At 39.0% G+C, this 22,341-nt stretch overlaps 1 protein-coding gene across 1 annotated transcript in view; it reads left to right on the top strand.

Annotated features, from left to right (window-relative positions):
- The window catches only part of ABCC4 (ATP binding cassette subfamily C member 4), a 244,228-nt gene that overhangs the window by 158,625 nt on the left and 63,262 nt on the right, over nt 1-22,341 (top strand). The window contains exon 20 of the mRNA XM_046664840.1: nt 2,525-2,604. Coding sequence (XP_046520796.1) covers nt 2,525-2,604 — 80 coding nt within the window. The remainder of the gene's footprint in view (nt 1-2,524; nt 2,605-22,341) is intronic.

Genomic DNA, 22,341 nt, shown 5'->3' on the forward strand with positions numbered 1-22,341 from the left:
ATGGTTGTGAGGGACAATAAGCAGCAGAGATTGGGTGTTCTAGGAAGGCAAGATTTGGTTTAATGTGAGAAAGCTCTGTCTAACACAACTGTCTGAAAACGGGTTGTGTTCTTCCTGTTCACCATGAATCTCCCTTCCTTCTACATCCCTGGAGATATTCCAGCAGTGCCAGATGTCGTTTGGATGAAGAGGCATAGCGTGTGCATCAAGGGAATTCATCGTAAGGATTTGTTTTGGAGACCTTTGAGAAAACTTTATGACTACGAGGCCATGAACTTGAAATCATAGCTCTGAGTATAACAGTCTATCGCAAGGCCAGATGAAATATTCTGTAAACACCGTTTGTTCTCTTAACGAATTCTCATTGTTTCTGAGAGCCAGGAAGTAACTCTCGAGCCTTCCAATCTCACGTTTTCTACACCTCAGCTCAATGGTGAATAAGAGTTTAGTTTTTTGATCATCTTTGACATTTAGTTCAGTTACTGTAGCTGCTATACCAGGAGATGGTTTTTTTAGTTGTGTTTTCCTTGTATTTTACACTGTTTGCCAACCATGGGTCTCTCAGACCTTAACACTGTGGCATCTGGTAAAAGGTAAAGGGGTGGTTTTTATGTACTATTCATCTCTGGGTAGTTTTGTTTTCTAATTTGACTATTGCTTTCAACATTTTTTAAGCAGAACCATACTTGTATTTCTGAGTCCTGCCTATGTTAAAAAGTTGCACTTTTCCAGTGAGGAAATAACAAGCATTTAAACTGTCTTTATTAACATTTTTTGACATGTATTTTCCTTATTTTGCTATTGATAATTTGAGAAATTAAAAAATAGCTAGGTAGGCCACAGTATCCATAAGAATGTATGAAAAATCGCCCCTGTGATTTTAACATTCCTAAACTATAACTGATTAAATCATAGTCGAACCTCTTGCCTCTCGGAGCCTGATCTGGGAAACAGCAGAAAGGGCATCACCCCGGGCTCGGGAGGAATGCAGAATCTGCAGCTCTGGCCTATAGCTACCGAATCAGAATCTGCATTTTAACAAGTCAACTTGTGGCAGTGTCTGGTAGACTTTCCCAGGTGACCTGCCACAGAACCTGTGGGTGACAGTAATTATCTCTCACCTTGGACTTGGTTTTTGTTTTTTTTTTTTTTATTTTGAACACCTGTTAACCTGCCTCACATTATGACTAGGTTCTTTCACTTTCATGAGCCCATTTAATCCTCAGAATCACCTTCTAAAGAAGGTATATTAGAGGCTCAGAAAGTTTTCACTGGGCCTGCTAAGGGTGTCGCTAAAAGACAGTTTCTGGAGTCTGTATTTCCTAAGCCTGAGACAGGAGAATTGAGGCCCAGATTGTAATGGTGTGACCTGGACAAGCACGGAAGCTTCCAGTTGCTCCAGCTTCTCACTTGGGCACACCCTGTACTTCCCAGCCGAGCCCAGGCTCCGCGCCTGGTGGGAGGACTGTGGAGGCAGCTTCTCCCTGCACTGGGAGCTCAGCCCCTAGCCCCTGGCCATTCACCGTCCACTTGGGGCTTGGTGTGAAGGACCTTGGGAGGAAGTCACCTCCGACAGGCATTGGCCCCACATTTCACCTGCAGCGTAGCTTCCTGAAGCATCAATTACAAGAGAAGTTCAGGACCTAGCTACATGCATTTCTCAGGAGTTGCCTACACCAAAATAGGCTGTGTGTGTGTGTGTGTTTTCAAATTTTTTGAATTAAATCATTTGGAAGACTAGATATTTCTTAGAAAGCAGTTCTCATCTTCAGATTCTGAAGCCTTTAGGATATACTGTTTTCTTGAATTCTAAGGGAGAAAATAAAATCAATGATAAGAAACAATTAAATGCTTAAGTTAACGATGAATTAAATAATGATATTTCTGTCTTCCTGTCTACATTCCTCTTGTCTTCTTGGATGTGTGGGAATAAGTCTGTGTTTGTCATACCTGTTGCATCTCTGAAAATAATGACTTATTACCCCAGGTAGTAAACTCACAACTTGAAAATGGCAGGATTCCAAATTTTCCCAAAATGTAAGGTGCCGTGAACCATCCTGGGGAAAAAAAATACAGAGAGGTTACAATTACATTTATTTTAAAAAGTACCAAATAGTAAAATTAATTCTGATACCTAAAGCAAAATTAGTGTGACAATTAGGATAAATGTACGTATTTTGCAGTTGTTTGTTTACTTACTTAGCAGTTGGGATCTAAAAGGAAGGAATATTCTAAAATCCAGCAACCCTTCCTGATACTGTTGCAAGATTCTTTTCCCTCCTTCTTTCAAAAATCAGGGCCAAGTTTCAACTCTCTGCCCGCTGCCATTTGGTGGTATTTTTGTTTTTCTTTAGGTTTCGTCCTTCTTTCTTTTTCTTTACCACTGACGTTGGCTTATTCACATGAATGAGTAATATATTAAATACATATGCATTTAAAATACTGTTTTGATTTGTTTGTGAATTGTTTCTCTTAAAGGGCCTATCTGGGGAAATGAGTAATTTCTCATATCCTGTTCTTGCAGGAAGAATTTTAAATCGTTTCTCCAAAGACATTGGGCATATGGATGACTTGCTGCCCCTGACATTTCTAGATTTCATCCAGGTAATGTAACAGTAATGTCAAGTTCTCAAATGGAAAACCAACATTCTTATTTTCTCGAGGCCCTTTCCTGGGGGTCAAGGGTGGGCCTTTCCGCCTGGCCGTGTGTCCTGTTATCTTAGTAAAAGGCTGTGTTTGTAAAAGAAAGGTGCGGTTGTGATTTGCAGGCTAAGTTAACATGAGTAATACCTCGTGTGTAGGAGTGGCGACACAGTCATGTCAAGGTTGGTTTGAAGGTAAGTGCTTCTCCATCTGCCTTCCAGGTATCTGGCATGGATTTCACTTGACTCGGAGCACATTTCATAATATAGAAACAATCACTCTCACGGAAAGATAGCCTAGATTAACTAAATTATGCATTGTATTACCACAAAGGACAAATATTTACTGCACCGGTTTTTTGGATAAAACCAGGTGTGGTTACTTACAAAGAAAAGATTAGTAATAATAAGGTGAAAATAATACTTTGTTAACAAGGACAATAGAGAGCAGTTACTGCAGATACAAAACCGTGAAAGGCAAGTACGTTTAAGCCAATAATTTGAGTACAGGATCAAAGTCATCTCAGAAAATGCCTTTTTTGTTTGTCTAGGCGGCTTTTCTTTTCACACGTTGATTGCTCCAAGTATTAAGGTGTCTTTTTTTCTTTAAGAAAACCAACAATCCCACAGAAATACCTTCTATAAAGCATTTGTTTTGTCTATGAACTTGGGGTTCTAAAGAATAATGTTGGGCCAGCTCATCTGTCATCTCCTCATTCAATATTGCTGCTCATGTGGGATGTTTTTTCTGTTGTTTAATTCTGTCTACTTTTCAGTGATTCAGGCTGGGGGACTTCTTCATTCCAAGTGTTTATTTTGGAAACGAAACGCATTTATCAAAGGCCGCACATGCTCTGAAATCACAGCTGGTGCTGCTAACTCTTCGTGACCCTCTTTCACTTTCCCCAAGCGCCAGTTTACAGTAGTCTAATCAGGAACTCATTTTAAGGCCAGGAAGTTAGAAACGCTACAGTTGGGGTGTGCAATTGTGGCTTGGTCCCGATGGCCCACCCCCCTTTTTTTTTTTTCAGTGTCCAAATGCTCTTCAAGTCAAAACTTAGGATTTCCTCTGCAGCCACTGTTAGAAGATGAGCCAGAATTACTTATTGGAAAATTAGCTGTATCAGAAAAATCAGTAATAGGCCTGAAGTCATTACAGGCATTCCTGTTAGTCACACAGACGTGCAGCAATGAATATCTGACTGCATGCAGTGTAGCGCATGGGCAAAGGCATCCTCTGTCTACCAACATGAAGTAAGCTGAGACTCAGAGGCACAGTACTTTTACTGCAGACAAAGTTGTCTGATTTGTTTTTTCCTCTGCTGCAAACTTATTTTATAAACGTGTCCTCCTGGGTTTAGCTGTTTAATTTATCCCCCAGAAGCAATCTTTCACCAAAAACAGTTTTGACGTGATTATTAATTACTTTGAGAAGATTTTACGAAAGGTTCTGTTTCTTTGCAACTGAAAGCTGGGCCAAATTGGGTTTCCAAAGCTGGCCGGCCTGTGCTTAGCACGGAGTTAGCCCTCATAATTAGAATCCTCCACACATTTTTGCATGACGTGTGGAGGGACAGGGGTAGATGTTACCTGACTTCGGTAGAAGACATTCTCAGCAGCGTGAGGAGAGAAAATTCTAGTCTTGCTGTACTTCTCTTTACCCCAAGAGACAAGGGTCTTTTTATTATCCGCTCACTTAGTCCTGGTGAAGCTTATCATTGTTGAATACCAGTGGTCCCAATTAGCTGAGTTCTTGAATCTAATAGGAAAAGTAAATCTCGATGTTATTGTCTCCATGAAAGGAGTTTTGTATAAAGGATACCTCAGTTATCAATTATGATAAAGATCGATTGTCACTTGTTTTGTTTGCAGGTGTCTTTAATAAGACTTCCCATAATCCCTTCAGGAAGAAATATTTTTCTCCTTTTAAAAACAGTATTAGCAAAACAGAAAAGCTCTGATCCCGGCCATTGTTGTTGATTCTTTGAGGGACATTTCCCAACATCCGTTGTTTAAATGGTTGTCAGGAGGAATCAAGTGAAACTTGGTAAACAATGCGGTGACCAGTCCTTCTGACTGTGTGCAGAAGCCTTTCTCCGGAGGATTTGCATTCGATGAGTGGGCTTTTGACGGAGGTATCACTGGGATCATTTTGAAGTATTTGGGCCTGTTGCTATATTAGCAAGCAGAGACTTTTATTAAAGCCACAAAAATGAATTTAACCTGCTCTCAAATAAAGGCCAACAAAAATCAAAATGTAAATTGATTTTTTTTTTTAAGTTGGCTAGGGCTCTGTAAGGATAAACAACCCGGTGGTGTTCTGGGACTCTTAATGGAATCATGTAAACTTAAAATAAACACTATGATGGTAAGCACATAGAATGAAAACTAATTTTCCAAATCAAGTACATTATATTCAATTCATTTTCCCCAATCAACCAAATGTTTAAAACCTGTTAGTTATAACAGCAATCTTCTGGAAATTAATTAGAAGCCTATTAGCTCTGCTAGCTGAGCCGAATGAAGAGAGTTGCTCCTTACATTTCTAAATAGGCTCCTGAATTAAAGGAAAGCAAGGTCAAAATGACAATGAGCTTCACTCATCTCATGACTTTGCTTAAGTAGTTGATCTAGTTTTTGGGGTTTTATCTGTGGGGGTGGGGGGGCGGGAGGGGGTTGTTAGCTTTTTAAAGGAAATTTTATCTCCTTTGATTCAACCCTCTAATAAGTTTTTAAAAATTAAGTGCTACTCAGATAAAACATACAGGTATTATGAATATTGTCTGTATAAACAATAGCACACTCTCCGTTGCTTGGGAATCTGGAAAAAGAAATGACTTTCAGGCCCCTGGTCTAGCTCGTGAACTATTGGCAAGAGTTTTGTTAGCTCCTTTCGGAATTGAGATAGTAGAAAATTTCCTGTCTGCCTTTGTTTTCAAGTCATTAGCAAAACCTGCTGCTGAATCAAGAGGCCCTCCGTTTTGTCTCTCATCAGATTCTTTGGGTCAGAATCCTCATGACTTAGCAGCTCCTCCTATGCTCAGAGAAGCTCACAGAATGTGAAGCCGGCTAAACCTAACAGCTGAGTTTAATTGAAAGAGTTACGTTTTAAAAGGACTGGGAATTTCCTTGGCGAGAGAAGACCCTTGGTGTTATCTCGCAGGAGATGTGGTCCTTGCTGATCTACATATCATCTAGTTTTCTTGAGCCAGAGAGAACTTGGCAGATTTGTATAAGAAATAGAACATAAACCAAAACCCAAAGCTGAGATCTCTTTATGAATAGGGGAGTTAAGCTTTCCACTTGTCAGAATATTCAAAGGAAGACTGTCATGTTTAGTGTTTTTTTCTTACTAAAGATATGCATATGATCATGCTTTTCTGGAGAATTAAAATCGAATAGATAAAGAAATAATGTAATTACGTTTATCCATGTGAACTTTTTAATCCAGAGCATGCGTGTTTGATTACTCTTTTTGTGAGACAATAATAGTTTTGTTGGTTTCATAAAAGTTCAGAAATGTGGACCATTGGGTTAGAACTTAATTGTGTTTCCAATTGAGTCTGATGCTGAGGAGTTGAGAGAGACCTGAGGACAGACCCTCCATTTGTGCCATAATGGCGAGAGCTGGTATACTCTGTAGAAGCAAGTCAGAAATCAGCGACAGATTTTATTACTCCACTGACTAAGTGACTGAGGTAAGAAAATTCTGTTTAAAATGTGAGCAAATTTCCTGGCCAGATAGAGGTTATTTACCTAACTTTGTCCCTTGGACTTTTGAACAAAAGATTTGTATTTGTGTGACCATTTGTGGGTTTTTTGTTTTGTTTTGTTTGAATAGTTAGCTGTTCGTATCTATGCTAATAGGAAACAGTGACACAGCTAATTTTGAAAATGTCATTTACTGTTGTGCTACCAGAGTGAGAAATCTACAGGAACAGGGGGGCTAATGTGTGGGGTTTTGGAACCTGAATTGACACAGGTGTGGAACAGTAATGAATAAAGATCAATTTTTGATTGCCAAGGCATTTTGGAAGGGTAGGCCAGAAATGAGGGAAGTTTTTGAATATATCATAGGAAAGAAATAATTTATCCAATGTAAAATAACAATGGTCTGCAGGTTCCCCCGGGGTTGCCCTGGGCTTATCAGATAAGTTAGCCAATGGCTGCACCTGGCTTATCAAAGTGTTGTTGAAACATGTTTGCTTTTTCAAAAAGCGTAGCAGCTTTGTGTAGTAACAATATTTTAAAAATCAAGTCATCTGTCAAGCTAGAACGTAGTTCTTCACACATTAAAACTAAATATCTTTATGAAAATAGGGATTGAAATACAAATAGTCTAAAGATCATCTAGATCTCAGACATGAGAAATCATTAAGGGGGAATTCTTTTAATAGGACTTCGGCCTTCAAAACATAATGTATTTGGGTAAACAAACAAAAATATAGAGGCAGAAATTAAAATTAACATTTTTAGGTGTTTGACTTCCTAATACCATAGCACAAATATCAGCAGAATAAACCTACTCTTTTCATTTTCTTAAAATAATGTTTGATTTAAATTAATAAAGATACCATACATATGGAATATTTGTGATGTTTAATAGTATTTTAAATGTAGAATTTTTGTTAATGATTAAAATAATTTTAATGATTTAATTTTAATAATACTGATATTTGTAATATTAGATTGGCAGATATGTTGTTTTATGAATATATTTGCAAGTAGACATATAATGGAGAATCTCGGAGTTTCTCCCAGAAGGAAAAGATTATTTCTGTTATGTATGTGTATATGTACACTGTTATGTATTCTGTTATATATCTGTTATGTGGATTTGTAATTTTTTTGATATTTCTCATTCCTTAAATGTCTCCCTTTTTGTTTTTTTCCACCAGTCTTTTACTGAACTCCTACTGTGTGCTGGGGATGTAGGGATGAAAAAAATGAAATGGAGCCTTTATTTTTCATTTATCCAACAATCATTTATTGAGTGTGTCTTGAGTGCTAGACACCATGTTGGGCTTGGGGATGTGGAGTTGAATGAAATTTAATTCCCCTTTTCCATGAGACACACACTCCTGGGGGAGACAGATAGGAGGTCAACGATTACAATGCTGTGTGATCAGAGTTATAGTAGGAGGGACACTGTATAGGAGAATGGGTAAAGCTTTAGCTTGAGACAAATCTGGTTTCCAGCCCCAGCTCTGCCACTTTTAGTTCAGCTATCTTGAAGTTTCGGCTCCTCCAGGTGGAGTCCTGTAGGTAGTTGGAAGTATGTGTCTGGCGTTTGGGAGTCCTGGGGTGAGTGTAGAGCCTGTGTATTCTTTGCTGAGCAGGTAGTAGTAGATTCTGTGAAGATGGATAAAATTGCCCAGAGATAGTGAAACATTTTTAGGGGCCAAGATCAGAACCTTATGGAAGCCTCGATATTTAAAGAGAGAGCGAAGAGAGAACCCAAGCAGGAGACACAGAATGAACAGCAAGGAAGAGAGGATGAAAACTGGTGTTGAGTTAAACCAAAGGAGGACAGGCATGTTAACTGCAAAGGAGAGGGTAAGCGGAGGGTTGGCAGTTGGATTTAGCTGTTAGGATGTATCTAGTGACCAGCCGGAGCAGGTTTAGGATAGAAGGAGGTCAGTTTGCAAAGGCTGAAAAGCCAAGAGGAATGGAGGAAGTTGAGGTGAAGGAGCATAGGCCCATTTGAAATGTAGGCTCTGGGGAGGTGTCCTGGGTTGTTTGGGTTTTTTAGTTTGTGTGTCATGTGTGGTGGTGGTGGGTGGTATATGCCTTCTGCCTCCTTCCCGCCGATAAACAAGGATTAGCGTTAAGGTCCACCCTCATGGATCTCCACCAGCCCCCCAATGGTGGGAAGTGTCCAGAAATTCATCCTTTGCTGAGTTTGGAATCCTGACATCGTTGAGTGCCCCAGAGGAAGTCTTGGAAGACAAACTGGTTGTGGGGACTAGAGGCAATTAGGGAGCATGGTCCAGGAGGTGGGCAGAACTTCTAGGAAGTGACCTTTGATCCGAGATGAGAGGAAGAGGCCACTGTGGATGGTGAGGCGGGAAGTGCTGCCAGAAGCCAAGTTTCCACTTGGGATCCACTCTTTTCTCTCTGTCATCAGCTGGGAGTAGGGTCAGAAAGGGGAAGGAGCTTGAAGACAGTTGTTCAGCTTTTGTTTTAAAGGATATAGTTAGTGCCAAGTGTGTTCAAATTCATTCTTGATAATTTTGTTCATCCTTAGTATATTTCATAAACCTTAAAGAATACTTATTTTAATTTTTGTTACTTCTAAAGTGTTTATTCTGTATACTTTCCCTCAGCTGATTCCTTCTTATTGCCTTAAATGAGATCTCAGATAATTTATTGAACATTTTCTAATTGTAAGAAAGGCCCGTCTTTTATTATTTGTTTCTTCTGTCTCTGCCTTATGAATACCATGGTCCGTGGTTAGCCTGCCCATGATCCTCTGAGAGCAGCAGATACCTTTGTTCTGGGCTTTCAAGTGTCAGTATATTAGCTTATTTTGGAACTTAAGTATATTTTCTTCTCTGAACCAGAGACTCTCATGTCACAGAACGTGAGACTCTTGAAGGGATCATCGGATTCTGGCTTCCTCCGTGAGTGGCTGTGGAGCAGTCCCCAACACTAAAGCAGGGACTCACAATCTTTTCTCACACTGCTACACTATCTTAGAATATATATCTAAATAGATTTGTTTTGCTTTGCTTGCCAGTGATTTATGTTACAGAGGAGCCCAGGCTTAGAGAGTAAAATTCAAATTTCCTAGCCCTTAAATCTAATCTCTACAATTCCTGGAAAATAACTTTACATGCCCACTAGACTGACTGCTGATGCACTCCGGTGTGTGTATGTGTATTTGCACATCTTTAACCCATTCTCACATGTACCCTCTTAATTCTTCATGCTTTAAGGATCAGCAGAAGCCTTTCTTCCCTATCAGTGAAGCTTTCCTTGACTGCTCTGTTCTGCAGTAAAACAATCTCCATGCCCGACAAAAAACCAGGGATCCTGTGACAATGGGCCAAATGCTGTGCTGAGTGTGTTTCATTTAAACCTCACAACCAGCCAGTCAATATTTATTGAGTGCTTCTGTGTGCCAGGCACCTTGCTGGGACTTGGTGTGTGAGCAGGGAACCAGGTATCGACTTCCAAGAATTTACATTCCGGTGCAGGAGACAGATAGTGACCAGGTAAATTTATAAGGTAATTCCAGTCGACTGTGAGTGCATTAAAGGAAGAAAGTGTTTGCGGGTGACTTCGGGGCCTGCTTGAAACATGGTGGTCAAGGAAGTGGTGGCATTTGAGTTTGAAAAATAAGAAGGGAACAGCCATGCAAAAGGATTTGGGGGCAGGTGAGCGGGGGAACGTCTGAGGAGGAAGAGCTGCAGAAGCTCAAGATGGGAACAAAGTGGCATGTCCTCGGAAGAGAGAACGCTGAGCAGTGAACAGAGTGGAGAGAAAAGGAAGAAGAGGCTTGAGATGGAGGCAGGGCTGGACCACAAAGGCTGCCCAGGTTAAGGGGTCAGGGCTCTAGGTGCAGTGGGAAACCACTGGAACATTTTAAACGAAAGAGGAACATTGTGCTCACGTTTTAGATCGGAAATAAAAGTATATTTTATGCTTCTCATAGGTTTTAAAAAAATTTCTTAAAATGTTTTAAATCTTCACTATGTGCATAATCCCTTGTAGGCAGGGCTCCAGGGCTGTATTCTGTGTTATGCCCTCACTCACTGCACAGCTTCATAAACCCAGGGAGATCAGTACTTAGCATTTCAGTCATTGAGCTCATGCAAACCGTATTGAGTCAGTCCACAGACGGGAAAGTGGTTCTGTGCAGGCAGGGTGGGCATCTCGTCCTTCTAACAACCCACCCTTTAAGGCAGTGGCTCTCAACAGCAGGTTGCACCTAGCTGGGTTAATATGAAAAAATAAGGGTGATGTAGGGTGTTTTTCACAAAGCTGAATTTACTCAGTTTTTCTGTTTGGATGTCTTGATTTTTTAAATACAGTGGAGCGGCTCTTACCCAGGAGTTCTGAAGTCAGCACATAAAGTGAAGTCTTTTGTAGTCCAAATTACCCATAAATAACAGTAATCCTACCTAACACTTAGTGACTGCTTCCTTGGTGCCAAGCCTCGTTTTAAATCCTTTATTTGTGTAATCTCTCATTTCATTTTCCTGGTAACCCCATGTGGTACACACAGTTGCTGTGCTGTTTTCACAGATGCAGGAAATGAGGCCCAGAGAAGTTACATAGTTTGTCCAGGATCACACAGCTAGTAAGTGATCGGTTGGAGATTTTTATTTTTACATTTTTGAGTTATTCTCATGATGCCCATGAAGGAGAAGCAAACTGCCCCTTGCCGTGTTTTGATACCCCCAGAGTATCGTTATTGGTGGAGGTCCCAGGCGGAATCTCTAATAATCATCAGATTATTTGTCCAACTGGTGCCTGCACCTCCTCCCTAGCAGAAGTCATAGAAGTGCTCATATGATATGACCCCAGGGCATTTGAGATACCAACCTTTGTAAAATTGTGGTAGTAGCCTTTTTTCCCCCTGTCTTTAGAATTAAAGGTGGAAAACCTACTTTTCTTCTCCAAAAATGCTTTTGGAAATTTTTGCTGGTTGTCCAATCTAAGAACTACTATTTTCAAGAACTTTCTTCCTTGGCTTTGTGATAAGCCTGGTCTCAAATCCAAGTACCAGAGAAACTGTGACTGTTTTTTAGGCATGAGCATAGTTGCACATTTTTGATGCCCTTTTGTTTGGGTTATGACATATATAACTCTGTAGTAATGCTGTGTAAACAAGAAAGAAGAATTGGCTGTGACGAAAGCAAATGCATATTTCTTGAGATTTTGTTTGAAAATAGAAGCTTAACTTTACATTAAAGCTTTATGAGCAGTGGATGATTCTACACTGTTCTAAAATTGGTAATTGGAAATGCGTTCCTTATAGAAAATGACTTGTGTACTAAAGTCAAATTGTTAAATTTAAATACTAAAAATAATGTATTAACTGCATATCATATATCATTTTATTTAAAAAAAAAGCCACTTTATGGTTTAATTAAACTCAGTGTCCAAGTAGCAGTTTGAATTTTGAATACTCTGAAAAACTATCAAGAAAGCATCTAAACTCCCAATCCCAAGATTTTATATTGTAGATGGTAGCATTCTTTTCTGTGAAGATAGGAGTTCTGATATGTTTGCTTTCAGGCAACAGAGCTTGTCAATGCTTTATTATATGTATATTATATGTATATGTGTTTATTATATGTATGTGTGTGTGGACGTGTGTAGCATAAATACACAGGCAAGGAGCAATTACACTGTGGATATGTAACCCTTTCAAATCAAGTAGCTTGATGCCCATCTTAAACTGTAAAGCTAGGAAGATAATGTCTGTGGCTAGAACATGGGGTTTATGTAGGGCTCTAGGCAAATCAGGGTCTCCATTTTAAACAGCCTTTGAAACTTGTCTCAGGAATTCATATTTGAACGTACAGACAATTGGCCCCATCCAAGGTCTTTGAGCATGTAAGTGACCGCTCACCATGTAAGTTTAAGGGAAAACAAGAATGTGTGTGTGTTTCTCTCTTCTTTGAAGATGTTATCATTCCCAGTTGGGGGACCTTACTGAAAATCAGCAAGGCTGATATCCTGGTTTGTGTCACATACACACAGTAGTTGCTCCTTAATTGTGCCCATAGTTGCTTCCTGAAAATGATCTTGATGTTTTCAGATTTCTCTCTATATGTGGTCTCCTGAAAAAGTCTTTGTGGCAGAGGACTTCCTCCTCCTCCTTGTTGGCTCTAGCCAGCGTCTGCACCAGTGTCTCAGGATTGGGTAGCAGGCCCCCTTGTTCTGTGATGGGATTCAGCGAGGCTTCACTGGGCTTTTCACTATGCTTTCCCAATTCATTTCAGTGTATGGCAATGCTGGGGCCCCCAGGTTTATTGGAAACCTGACAGTGATTCATAATCTGATTCATTCTATGAGGCTTTCTGTTTTTAGGAGAATTATGGATGAAGCTAGTGAAACCAGTGGTGTTGCTAATATCATAGCTTAATACACGTTTGAGTGAACCTGAAAGTTAAGACGTTAACTACAAACTTGTCCTTGAACCTCTAGAGGTAAATGTTAGCCTTTGCTTGTTTCTTAATTCCCTTGCTAATAAGTGCTCTAGATGGGATGGCGGAGTCAGCAACCTCTCTGATTGTTTAAGCGTTGCTTCATTTTCACCTGCTTCTGCATTACATGGTCCTCTCCATTCCCTCTGTAAATGTGCTTCTGGTGGCTGCCTCTGGTGTGCCCACACTTTCTGCTCCAGAACTCAGCCTTGTTGTCTTTCCTTAGTGTCAGTTGTGATTCTCCCTAAACCTGTTCATGCTACCTGCCCTTGTAATTCCATGACAGTACTCATCACCTGAACTGAAAAAATAGGAACGCCAAGTGGAAGAGTTGTTTGCTTGCCAAGTGGAATGCTTTGAAAAGACTTAATAAAGTCTTCACTTAAAAAACAAAAAAGGGCAAAAAAGCTAATTAAGTATGGATGAGATAACAAATGAGTGGGGTAGGGGAAGGAATTGGAGAAATATAGAATTCTGTGCTCAGAGCTTCCCAAGTGTCTTAGAAGTTGTAGATGATGCATTACAGCTATGATTTATATCAAGAAGACCATGACAAACTCCAACACCAGACCTTGTATATGCTTTTAAATTAAAGCAAAACTTTAGGATTTTGTATTAGTTATTATTAGTTCAGATCGCAGCAGCTAGGAGGGCTTCTTCTGTAACCTTGCCTGCGGAAGTTGAGGACAGCTTCCCAGTGATTCCTGAACCTCGGTGTGGGAGGAGGGGACACAGATGGCAGGAAGCCCAGGAGAGCACAGAAGGTTTTCAGGGACGCCATGGTGTAGAGCAGCTGGATCATGAAGTCTGAGATCAGGCATCCGAGGAGATACAGATGCATAGGCACAGAGGGAGAACATCACAGGAAGACTTACGTCTCAAGCACAGGAGTGTGAATTTGGAGTGTTGAGTGGAGGGCTATGACAAGAAATAAAAGACCACCAGAAGGATGGAGTTTTGCCGACATAGGGAAGACAGGAAGAGACACTGGTTTGGCCAAGTTTCCACTTGGTACATCCGGGTAGTGATGCCAAGTGTAGCTAATGAAAACTTTTGATTCTGGATAGTAGGTCCACACTGCAGGATAGTCCATCCCTTCAGGCAGTGTCATTCATAAAGCCGTATCCCAACACAGGGGCAATCGTGTGTTCGAACACCATCATGGATGTTTTTTACACCAGCTCTTATAGCTGCCAGTTATGTTGCCTGTCCAGTCAAATGGTAGCTGCTGGCACATTGGAGCTGTTCGTAATTCCCAAGGAAGAAGGAAGGCAGCATTAAAAAACTAATTTATGTAGTCTATTTAGTGCATTTCTACCTGAGAATGTGAGCACCCTGAAAATGGTTTTTGCAGATGCTCTTGGTTCCCTAGGAAAAGCTTCATATTTTAATGGTGTGAGGGTTGAGTTTGCTCCAGTAAATATGATTATGTGTTAATGGATACCATTTATAATGTAAATAGCTTTAAAGTATCACGGAGTGCTAGAGAGGGAGGGCCTTGCAGTCTCCCTTTCTAAGTTTGAATCCTAGGCTCTACCTCTTACTGTCTCTGTCCCCCAAGAGCCCCATATTCCTTATCTAGAAAATAGAGAAAATATTAACGACTTCATAAGAGTTATTAGGATAAAATGAAGTCATTTTAATGAAATTCTTAACATAACCTCTAAGTACATGTTAAGTACTAAATAGTGGGTAGTTATTTTTAAAACAGTATATATATTTTTAAGGAGGAGAAATGGTGTGATGGTGGCATTATGTTGCATTAAAGTAATTGTCACACACAGTTTTCAGGCCTATAAATATCACCATGTGAGTTCGCATCACGGAGATTCGGTGTTATCCTGGAAGATTTTAACGGGTATTTTCCCATGTAGACTCACAATCAGAATCAGTTGTTTTCAAAATAGACCATTGAGCACTAAATATTTCATGTTCATGTGACTTCTGTACAATTTCTGAAACCTTTGACGTCCCAGATAACGTTCAGTCAGGAGTCTCAATTATGTGGAATTCTTGCCATTAAAATCATCACCTCCAGGATGTCTTCCTACTGGCAAAACAAGTGAAAGTGAAGGTAAGATGCGGAAGTTGGATTTAAGCATTTTAATATTTTTTTGAGCATTTGAGATTGCTTGAGCATGCAAACTTGCACACAGCTGCCCTCAGCAAAATGCTGTAATTTATTGAGGAAAACTGAATTGCAAAACCTTTCTTCCCCACACACCCCTCATCAGGGGGAAAAAAAAATCAACAGCTTGACTGAGCTTAAATAACTGACTTTTCATATCCTTTCATGGAACACAAAGAACTAATCCTGAGCCTACTTGAGCCACCAATGCAGGCCGTGGTGGAGACCACCATGGAACGTGTCATTCCCTCCTCACCACACACAAAACACATTGACTGCAGCTTTATCAAGTGAAAATGCCTGAGAAAAAGAAAATGTGAAGGAGGTGTCCTCAGTCATTTTTTTTCTAGAGAGGGAGCGCAAAAGAAAGAGCTGCTGCATCTGGGTATTGAGAACAAAACAATCCTAAGACTTGTGTATAATAGGGCGGGTCACTTGCTTTTATAGAAGCAAAAGAGTGGAACTGCCTTTACTTGTCTCAGTACCACTGACCCTTGCATTTCATTGTGTAGCGATGTCAGGGAAAGTGTGTAGAAAGCATTCCAGCCTCTTTCACTGAACAATGACTTTGTCATTTTGAGATTTCTATGGTGTGTTGACCCCTTCCCCCACGCCCTCCCTCAAATCCCCATTGGACAAAAGAGACTGCCTTGCCCTCATTGGAAGGATCTCTGTTTTACTGACTCCTTAAAAGTAAACTCCTCCATTTTAACCGAGACACAGTGTTTTCATGCTTTTGAAATCAACAAAAGCGTTTTAGTCAGAGCATTTGCAAGGATGGAATATTCCGTGAAAATGCCAGTTGTAGAGATGATTCATGTAAACTGCCAAGTTAAAGTGGGTTTCCTTGTTAGTGGAAGGGAGACTTGACAATATAGGTTACTAGAAATATTTACCAACACTTGACCTTCAGGTTTCTGCGATCGGGTGATGGGGTTCACACATGCCCACTCTTAGGATTCCTTTACCTTTCTTTTTTTGATGAGAGGTGAGATGGTTGGTTTTTTCCAGTGTGATAGTTAGCACACTTAGAAAGCACCATCAACATCAGCATGTGACAGTTAATCACCAGGGACCCTCCCAGGCTGGCAACCCGTGTTCCAATTTGTCTGTCCCAGCATGTGTGCTCCAATGATAATGTTTTTACTTTAACAAGAAGCTAATTAAGACCTAAAGGAAAAAAAAAAAAAGAAATTTTTATCAAGCCTAGTGGTATTGTGCAGAGCATAGAACTTTACGTTATGGGACTATTGAATGATGTTCATTGCAGAGCAATAGTGGCCGCTTATGGGGCTTTCTCTCCTTGCCATCTTACATCTTTAGGAATGACACAATGGACAGTTGTTACTAGAGAGAGGAAAATGTCTAAATATTTACTTACATTGAGGAGCTTTAGAGTCTCCCTATGCTCTTCTTGATGACATTCAATTTTACCTACCTCATGAGTTTTCTTGATAAGATGATGAAGAAAGTGATGGGCTGGAGAACTTGCTTCAGTTTTAGTAAAATCTTACACTTGCTATTTTATGTATGGATGTGTCTCTTAAATCTGATGGAAAACATGATTAATTATAATTATACTGTCATGTGATATCTTCTGCTCATGAGTTTCATGACTCACTTGTTTCTTGCAGCCTTTTCTCTGGGTTCATTGATTTAATATTCTCTGATTGTCATCTGCATTGAGTCTCGAAACAGTCAGCTCTAGCCTCAAAGCTAAGGGCCAGCACCCTATGGGAGATATGTCAAATGTGGCTCAGGAGCCGCTTTTTGTCTGTGACACACAGGCTGGTTACCATCAGCCCTCATGTGTGACTCCACACTTCCCTACCCCCAGTGCACCCAAAGAAGTCACCATGTAACACTGTGGCTGTATTTTACACATTGCCAACACCTGGCTGAGCATGACCTAAGGAATGGGAGTAAAATTCTGGTGTCATAATCTTTTTTTTTAGCCTATTTATATTTTTATTGAGGTATCGTTTACATACAATATAGTCAGTTTTGTCTTTTAGTTTGATGAGTTTTGGTAATTGTGTACATCCCTGTGACTACCACCTAAAACAACATATAGAACATTCCTGTCACCTCAAGGGCTCTTGCCACTTTGCAGTCAAATTCCACACCCCCCACACTTCTCCCAGATATCTGTCAACATAGATCAGTTTTCCTGTTCCTGGGCTACGTATGTGTAAATGGAATCGATACAGTACATGTTTTTCTGTGGCTGCCTTCTTTTGCTTGACATGTTTTCAAGATCCATCTATGTTGCATGTTTCATTTTTTTTTCTGAGTGATATTCCGTTATATGAAGATAGCACAATTTGTTTATCTGTTCTCCAGTTGATGGGCATTTCGATTGTTGACAGTTTTTAGCAGTGAAATCTCTTGTATTTGTATGGACATAGGTTTTCATTTCTCTTGGATCAAATATGTAGAAGTGGAATTGCTGGGTCATAAGATATGTGTATGTTAACTTAAAAAATTATCGTAAAATTTTTCAAAATAGTTGCCACCATTTTACACACCCACCAGGAATATATGGGAGTTCCAAACATTGCTAATCATCAGGGAAATGCAAATCAAAACCACAGTGAGATACCGCCTCACACCTGACAAAATGCCTGTTATCAAAAAGACAAGGAATAACAAGTGTTGGCGATGATGTGGAAAAAAGGAAACCCTCATGCACTGTTGGTGGCATTGTAAATTGGTGCTGCCACTATGGAAAACAGTATGGAGGTTCTTCAAAAATTAAAAATAGAACTACCATGTGAGCCAGCAATTCCACTTCTAGGTGTATATCTGAAGAAAACGAAAACACTAGTTCGAAAAGATATATGCACCTCTATGTACACTGCAGCATTATTTACAATGGCCAAGATGTGGAAGCAACCTAAGTGTCCATCGATAGATGCATGGATAAAGAAGATGTGGTATGTGTATAGAATGGAATGTTACTCAGCCATAAAAAAGAATGAAATCTTGCCATTTGTGAGAATTTGGATGGACCTAGAGGATACTATGCTAAGTGAAATAAGTCAGATAGAGAAAGACGAATGCCACATGATTTCCCTTATGTGTAGAACCTAAAAAACAAAGCAAACAAAACAGGAACAGTCCTATAGATACAGAGAACAAACTGGTGGTTGCCAGAGGAGGGGGATGGGGGAATGGGTGAATCAGGCAAAGGGGATAAGAGATACAAACTTCCAGTCATAAAATAAACAAGTCACCAGGATATTGTGTACAGTATAAGGAATATAGTCAATAATATTGTAATAACTTTGTGTGGTGACAGACGGTAACTAGACATAGCATGGTGATCAGTTCAAAATGTACAAAAATATCGAATCACTATGTTGTAAACCTGAAACTAATATTATATGTTAATTATACTTCAATAAAAAAATGGGAGTTTCAGTTGCTCCACATCTTTGCAACATTTAGTGTTGTCAGTCTTTTTGATTTTAGCCTTTCTCGTGGGTATGATTGATCTCAGTCTGGTTTTAATTTGCATTTCTGTGGTGATTAATAACATTGAGCTCTTTTTCACGCATACTTATTGACCATTCAGATATCTTCTTTTGTGAAATAATGCTTCAGATCGCTTGCTGGTTTTTAAAACTTTAAAAAATTGCTTCTATTGTTTATGTATATATTTTTTAATACTAGTTTTTTAATACGTTTTTAATACTAGTCCTTTGTGAATATTTCCTTACACTTTGTGGCTTGCCTTTTTATATTCTTTTTTTTTTTTTTAAAGATTTTATTTTTCCTTTTTCTCCCCAAAGCGCCCCAGTACATAGTTGTATATTCTTCGTTGTGGGTCCTTCTAGTTGTGGCATGTGGGACGCTGCCTCAGCGTGGTTTGATGAGCAGTGCCATGTCCGCGCCCAGGATTCGAACCAACGAAACACTGGGCCGCCTGCAGCGGAGCGCGTGAACTTAACCACTCGGCCACGGGGCCAGCCCCTTGCCTTTTTATATTCTTAATGGAGAGCAAATTTTAATTTTGTTGAAGTCTAATGTTTACCTTTTTTTTTTTTTTGGTAGTTCATGTTTTTTGTGTCCTAAGAAATCTTTGCATATCCTTAAGAGGTGTGAAGATACTTCCCTGTTGTTCTATCTTTTTAAAAATTGATACATCTTGCATTAATTTTTGTGTAAGGAATAAGGAGTTAGTGGTTGAGGTTTATTTTTTTTTTTTCCAATTATTCTACCTATGTTTGTTAAAAAGACTTTTATGCATTGAACTCACTTGGCGCCTTGGTTAAAAATCATTTGACTGTATGTGAGCAAGTCAGTATCTGTATACTTCAGTATTTTGTTCCACCAATGAGTTTATCCTTTTACCAATACTGCAGTCTTGGTTATTGTACATTTTAGTGAGACTTGAAATCCAGTAGCTTAAGTCCTCTAACTTTGTACTTTTTTGTCCAGATTGTTTTGATCACACTAGATCCTTTACTCTTCTGCATAAATTTTAGAAGCCTTTTAATTTGTTTTTTAAATAAAAACCTGCTGGAATTTGAATTAATATTTCCTTTTAGCTGTAGATCAATTTGAGGAGTCTGTGAATTTTAACAATATTGTGTCTTTCAATTATGAACACGGTTTATCTCTATGCTTATTTAGGTGTTCTTTAATTTTGGAAGTGTTTTTTAGTTTTTAGTATAGACACCTTACACTCTTGGTTAACTGTATTCCTGAATATTTCATGTTTTTAAATTCTTCTTATGGGATTTTTTCTTTTTTAAAGATTTTATTTTTCCTTTTTCTCCCAAAGCCCCCCAGTGCATAGTTGTGTATTTTTAGTTGTGGGTCCTTCTAGTTGTGGCATGTGGGATGTCACCTCAGCATGGCTTGATGAGCGGTGCCATGTCCACACCCAGGATTTGAACTGGCGAAACCCTGGGCCGCCGAAGCAGAGCGCATGAACTTAACCACTCGGCCATGGGGCCGGCCCCCCATTTTTTTTTTTTTTTTAAGATTATGGGATTGTTTTTAATATCATTTCCCAATTTTTTGTTGCTAGTATATAGAAATACAATTGATTTATGTATATTGGTGTTGTGCCTTCAAGCTTATGAATTCACTTTGCATTTCCTGGAATTAGTGATTTTTTAAAAAAATCTGTAGAATTTTCTACATGCACTATCATATCAGCTGTGAATAATGACAGTTTTACTTCTTCATTTCCAGTATTTATGACTTTGTTTTTCCTTTTCTTGACTTTATGCTGTGGCTAGAGCTTTCTGTATAATGTGAATAGAAGTGATGAGGTAAGACGTTCTTGTACTCTTAGGGCAAAATCTTTCAATATTTTTCCATTAAGAATGATGTTTGCATCATTTTGCAGATTTTTGGGTAGATATCTATTATTAGATTGAAAAAGTTTCCTTAAATTCCTAATTTGCTGAGAGTTTTTACTTTTTCAAATGAAGAACAGATGTTGAGTTTCGACAAATATTTTCTCTAAATCTCTTCAGATAATAACATGATTATTCACCTTTACTCTTTTAAATGTGGTGAATTATACTGATTTGCAGGTTAAATTAACCTTACCTTCCTGGAATAAACTCCATGATGTAGCATCTTTTTTTATGTACTGCTCTATTCAGTTTGCTGATATTTTGTCAAGAATTTTTCTGTCTGGGGAAATGCAAATCAAAACTACACTAAGATATCACCTTACACCCATTAGAATGACAAAAATATCTAAAACTAATAGTAACAAATGTTGGAGAGGTTGTGGATAAAAAGGAACCCTCATACACTGCTGGTGGGAATGCAAACTGGTGCAGCCACTATGGAAAACAGTATGGAGATTCCTCAAAAAATTAAAAATAGAACTACCATATGATCCAGGCATCCCACTACTGGGTATTTATCCAAAGTGCTTGAAGTCAGCAATCCCAAAAGTCCTATGCACCCCAATGTTCAATGAAGCATTATTTACAATAACCAAGACATGGAAGCAACCTAAGTGCCCATCAACAGACGAATGGATAAAGAAGATGTGGTATATATATATATACAATGGAATACTACTCAGCTGCAAAACAGAACAAAATCATTCCATTTGCAATAACATGGATGGACCTTGAGGGAATTATGTTAAGTGAAATAAGCCAGCTAGATAAGGATAATCTGTGTATGACTCCACTCATATGAGGAATTTAAAAATATGGACTAAGAACAGTTTAGTGGATACCAGGGGAAAGGTGGGGTGGGGGGTGGGCACAAAGGGTGAAGTGGTGCACCTACAACATGACTGACAAACATTAATGTACAATTGAAATTTCACAAGATTGTAACCTATCATTAACTCAATAAAAAAAAAGAATTTTTCTGTCTTGTTCATGAGAGATATTGGTCTGTAATTTGCTTTTCTTGAAATATTTTGTCAGCTTTTAGTATCAGAGTTATGCTGGCCTCATAAAAAGAAATGGGAAGTGTTTCCTCTTTGTGATGGGCAGTTTCATGTGTCAGCTTGGCTAGGCTACAGTCCTGTTATTCAATCAAAAAATAATCTAAGGGTTGCTGTGTAGATATTTTGTAGATGTGGTTAAAGTTCATAATCAGTTGACTTTAAGTAAGGAAGATTATCCTAGATGATCTGGGTGGGCCTGATTCAGTCAATTGAAAGGCCTTAAGAGCCAAGACTTCCCTGAAGAAAAAAATTATGCCCATGGATAACAGCATCAGCTCCTGCCCAAGGGTTCTGGCCCGCCCTGAGTTCCAGCCTGCCCTGTGGATTTCACACTTGTCTAGCCAAGTTCAGTTGTGAGGTATTATCCTTTTTATATTGTTAGATTGAGTGTATTGGTGTGTTTCTTAGTGTTCCTAAGATAGTTTGGTTTCTAATTTTTCTTTTAATATCTTTGTCTGGTTTTTATATCATGATAATGCTGGACTCAGATTCTCTGGAAGAATTTGATAAAACTCTTTTGTACAATCTACCTGCCAAGCCATCTGGACCTAAAGTCTTTTCTGTGGGATATTTTAAAATTATGGATTGAAATTCTTAAATCGATATGGGATTATTCAGATTTTCTATTTCTTCTTATGTCAGTCTGTCATTTTTTCACAAAATTTACGTTTTGCATTAAAATTTTTAGATTTATCAGCACAATGTTTATTATACCCTCTTTTTAATACCTGTTGTATCTCTTGTGTTTCCCCCTTTTAATTCATAGTAATGGTAATTTTCCCCTCCTTTTTTCTTGATCAGTCACCGTAGGAGTTTATTAATTTCATTGCTGCTTTCAAAGAACAAAGCTTTGGGTCTGTTGATTTTCTTCTTGGAAGTTTGTCTTCTGTTTGATTAATGTGTGCTTTTCTCTTATTTCCAGTCTTCTGTATACTTTAGTATGATGTTATTTTTCTATCTTAAGGTAGATTTTTA

The sequence above is a fragment of the Equus quagga genome, chromosome 6 (genome assembly GCF_021613505.1).
Source record: "Equus quagga isolate Etosha38 chromosome 6, UCLA_HA_Equagga_1.0, whole genome shotgun sequence".
In the NCBI taxonomy this organism is placed as follows: Eukaryota; Metazoa; Chordata; class Mammalia; order Perissodactyla; family Equidae; genus Equus; species Equus quagga.